This window comes from Triticum dicoccoides, chromosome 3B, assembly GCF_002162155.2.
Source record: "Triticum dicoccoides isolate Atlit2015 ecotype Zavitan chromosome 3B, WEW_v2.0, whole genome shotgun sequence".
Taxonomy (NCBI): Eukaryota; Viridiplantae; Streptophyta; class Magnoliopsida; order Poales; family Poaceae; genus Triticum; species Triticum dicoccoides.
In genome coordinates this window covers 80,195,719-80,199,851 of record NC_041385.1, presented here as the reverse complement: position 1 = coordinate 80,199,851, position 4,133 = coordinate 80,195,719, and the positions used below count along the sequence as shown (strand labels likewise).

The 4,133-nt window shown below is 44.8% G+C and overlaps 1 protein-coding gene across 1 annotated transcript in view; it reads left to right on the top strand.

Moving 5' to 3' along the window:
* The first annotated feature begins 688 nt into the window (after positions 1 to 688).
* The window catches only part of LOC119274862 (sphingosine-1-phosphate lyase-like), a 4,731-nt gene continuing 1,286 nt past the window's right edge, over positions 689 to 4,133 (top strand). Inside the window, exons 1-12 of the mRNA XM_037555605.1 lie at positions 689 to 885; positions 978 to 1,023; positions 1,300 to 1,451; positions 1,561 to 1,620; positions 2,131 to 2,355; positions 2,464 to 2,605; positions 2,724 to 2,774; positions 2,850 to 2,941; positions 3,200 to 3,326; positions 3,433 to 3,448; positions 3,792 to 3,899; positions 3,992 to 4,046. Coding sequence (XP_037411502.1) covers positions 689 to 885; positions 978 to 1,023; positions 1,300 to 1,451; positions 1,561 to 1,620; positions 2,131 to 2,355; positions 2,464 to 2,605; positions 2,724 to 2,774; positions 2,850 to 2,941; positions 3,200 to 3,326; positions 3,433 to 3,448; positions 3,792 to 3,899; positions 3,992 to 4,046 — 1,271 coding nt within the window. The remainder of the gene's footprint in view (positions 886 to 977; positions 1,024 to 1,299; positions 1,452 to 1,560; positions 1,621 to 2,130; positions 2,356 to 2,463; positions 2,606 to 2,723; positions 2,775 to 2,849; positions 2,942 to 3,199; positions 3,327 to 3,432; positions 3,449 to 3,791; positions 3,900 to 3,991; positions 4,047 to 4,133) is intronic.

Below are 4,133 nucleotides of genomic sequence, written 5' to 3'. Positions count from 1 at the left end.
TTCGGCCGGTGCGCCGGCGCCTAGCATCGCCCAAAAATGAAAGGCCTCGACTCCGGTGTCACCTCCTGTTTCAGTTCCACCACATTTGACGCATACCTTTGTTGACCCGCAGAGAGAGAGAGATGGAGAGGGACGTGGCGGTGGCGCCTCTCTCTGTTGGGTCTTCCGTCCGTCCCCGGCCAGCCCAAGACAAAAAACATGTAGAGTCGAGTCAGAGTCAATCCTGACTGCTGATGTAGTGCCACTACCACAAACAGAAGGCTTCTAGAAGAAGACGAAGCTTGCCCGCCTCAGGAAGCAACGCGAAATCAAGCTAGAAAATCGACAGTATTGATTGCCCTCACAGGCCACAGCACGGATTGCTTGACCATACATGGCACGCAGTAGTAAAACGCAAGAAATATGTCAAGTTTTCACTGCGGAGAGCTGGATTATTACTCTCATACCATGGAATTATTAATGGCTCCACCGTGTTATACACGCTGACCCGAGATCATCATCTTCCTCCTCGATCTCAGCCCAGAAATCTTTTCACAAGGTCAGCTCCTCGGGCCATCCTCGTCGTCCCTCCTCTTTGCCACCCCCCTTCCTCTGGCTAGTACTGTAGTACTAGTATATAACAATTCACTCCCATCCACCAACCACACCAAGAATCGCGAGCGAGCTTGGGATCCGGCTTGAAGTTGCCATGGAGGCGGCCGCCGAGCTGGCGCAGCGCCTGCGGGCCGCGGCCAACGACCGGCTGGCGGGGCAGGAGCCGCTCCTCCTCGTCGCCGCGCCGCTGCTCGCGCTCCTCGCCGCGCGCGCCGTCCACGCCGCCGCCGCCGACGTCGCCGACCGCGGCCTCCGCACCGTCCTCATCACCCTCGCCATGGCCGCCGTCAAGTACACACATATCTCTCATCGGCTCCTCGTATTCAACTAGCTGGTCAGTTCATCTATCCAGTCCAATCTAATCTGCTCTGCTCCGCCTGCAGGTTGGTGCCGGGGGTCAGCGGATACATCGCCGCCGAGAAGAGCAAGGTAACCAACCAATCACCACCACCGATTAACCATCCGCCCATTCCATCCCATCCCATCCCAACCAGCAGCAATCGAACAAGCACTCTTGGGTGGATAATAAACAAGAAAATATTTCGACATGATTCAGAAAGAATTTTGGATAAGCAGGACAATATCTTCTTGCACTGTTGGAAACAGGCAGACAGCACACGCATCTCACAGTCAGCTGCTGCCGTGCACGCCACACCCATCCATGCTGACATCGGTGACCAACTGATTGTGGCATTCGTGCTGCAGGTTGTTGAGCAGTTGCAGTCAGGCAGCGCGTCCAGCAAGAAGAACCTGCGAACCGAGCTGCCCGCCGTCGGGGATCCCGACGGAGTCATAGACGAGCTCCAGGCGCTCAAAGACAAGGATGTGAGATGGCAGGGCAAATGCTCCGGCACCGTGTATGAGCACTGCTTCGCGTTTTTCGAATTTCAAATTCTACTCTGCTGTTTTCACATTTTTTGTTCATGTCAGATAAGCGTGCCTAACTCTGCTCTCGGTTTCTTGCAGTTATATCGCTGGGAGCGAGTCTGAAGGCCATTTTTCACTTATAAACAAGGCCTACTCTATGTAAGGCCTGAGATTTTAATATATCCTGGCTGCTCCTGATATGAACTGTATTTATACACGGCCTGTTCATGACATATGCTTCGTATCACTTTCCACCTCACATAGAAAATATAGCCAATAATAGGCGATGACGTTTTTTTTAGATAATGATAGGCGATGACTCTAGCTTATGTGAAAAGAATGTCATATTTGTTTTTCAGGGGACACTTTCTTAAAACTTACTCCCTCTACTATGATTAGTCAGTGAGTACATGCTAACTGTACCAAGCAAGATGAGTAAAGAAGTTCCAAATAATATGGCTATAGGCTATCCGAAAGATTAGTCAGTGAAGTATCTAATTCCATGATCAATAATAGGGATAGCGAATTTGGGATTTTCTTCTTCATAATTAAATGTTCTAAGTTGCGGTGTGAATAGGCCTTGCATTATTCTAACCTTTAGAGTCGTACTACATTCTCTAATGACGACTTCCAAATGAACTATGCATAAACTTTTCTCGATGTTTTCAGGTTTTCACACACAAATCCACTGCATCAGGATGTATTCAAGAGTGTGGCACAGTTAGAGGCTGAAGTAGTAGCAATGACAGCTGCTTTGCTTGGCAGCAAAGAAAAGGCGTCTGGTGGACAAATTTGTGGCAATATGACGTCAGGCGGGACTGAAAGCATATTGTTGGCCGTCAAAACATCACGCGATTATATGCAATCAAAGAAGGGAATCACAAAGCCCGAAATGTGAGATTGTGATGCATTTTATTTGGTTTCTCAGCCAATACCTTTTTTGCTTTGGAACGCATAGCAATTTCCTTGTCTCCATGGTAACAGAAGTTTCCTTTTGTACAGTATAATTGCTGAATCAGCTCATTCTGCCTATGACAAAGCTGCTCAATATTTCAATATTAAAGTGCGGCGTGTACCTGTGAATAAAGAATTTCTTGCAGATGTAAAAGGATTCAAACGGTGCATAAATGGAAACACCATAATGGTAAGCATCCATTCACCTGAGATTCGAGAGGCTAGTATGTACCTTAATGTCTTGCTTGCATCTCAAATGTGTTGTCTGTCTGTGTATTCATTCCTTTTAACAAACTTCTATTGTCCAGATGGTTGGATCTGCACCAGGATTTCCCCATGGTTTAATTGATCCCATCGAGGTAAACATTAGTCGTACTTCTTGCGCTGTTGCATCAGCAAGTTTGGTGGTTGCTTCATAACTCAAAATATTTCAGGAACTTGGGGAGTTGGCTTCACAATATGGTATTTGCTTGCATGTTGATCTATGCCTTGGTGGCTTCGTATTGCCTTTCGCCCGTAAGCTTGGGTACTTACTCTTCTCATACAATAATAAATATTGTTCCAGTTATCTAATGTTCTCTAATTGTGCCCTGACTCCTTGTCAGCAGTAGTAATACATGTGTCAACTTTGAAGAAATTCATTATAACATCTCCTGATACATATTTTTAGTATTTTGTATTTTGCGAACTATTGTCCTACAGCTTTCAATGGATGTGCTATCCACTGTTTTGAAGCTTGCTGTCAGCATTAATGTTATACCTACTTATCCTTTGCAACATGCAGGTATCCTATTCCTCCTTTTGATTTTTCTGTCAAAGGTGTTACGTCGATCTCAACAGATGTTCATAAGTATGGGCTAGCCCCAAAAGGCACCAGTACTGTCCTATACAGGAATCATGAAATTAGAAAGGTAGAAATAAGCATGGAATATTTATCTTCAGTTTGCTCTACAAATTTCTAACATTTCTCTCTTTTGTGATTGGCACCGTCATCTTCAATACTTGCATCAAATTCAGCACCAATTTGTTGCTGGTAAGTCTCCATCTTCTTTGAATTATATAATACAATCAGATCCTGACTTCCAACATTTAGTCAACTGGACACAGTAATTTCCCTTGTGAAATCAGTAAAAAAACAAAAACATTTTGTAACATTCCAGTCAATTGTTAAACATAGTGAAGAAGATTTTGTTATTGGCACTCCCTTTCTCTAAGATATCGACCTGGGCTGCATCGTAATTGCCTCTGGTAGTGGTGGCACACAGCTGTATACTAAGTTGTTCATGTGTCTGACAATGTTTGCTTATGTTTACATAGCCTAAGTTGGCAAACATTCCAAAAGTAATATAGTGTGTTACTTTTCCTTGTTTGCTCAGTGACGGAATGGACTGGTGGGCTCTATATTTCCCCTACTATGGCTGGAAGCAGGCCAGGTGGACTAGTCGCAGGAGCTTGGGCTGCGATGATGTCTCTTGGATTGAATGGTAACAACTTTATTTAAATTTATCAGAGTGGTGGTAGTTCTGTATTAGAACAGCATTCCTGATGTATCCTGGGCCTGGTGCTTGTTTTCCAGGTTATTTGGAAAGTACTGGTAAAATCATGGAAGTCTCAAGGAAGATACAAAAAGGGTAAAGGAAACTGTTTGATTATCATGCTTGAAAGCTTACTATAAAGTATAAACAGATCTGTATAGAGACTGACAGCACTAGTGTTTT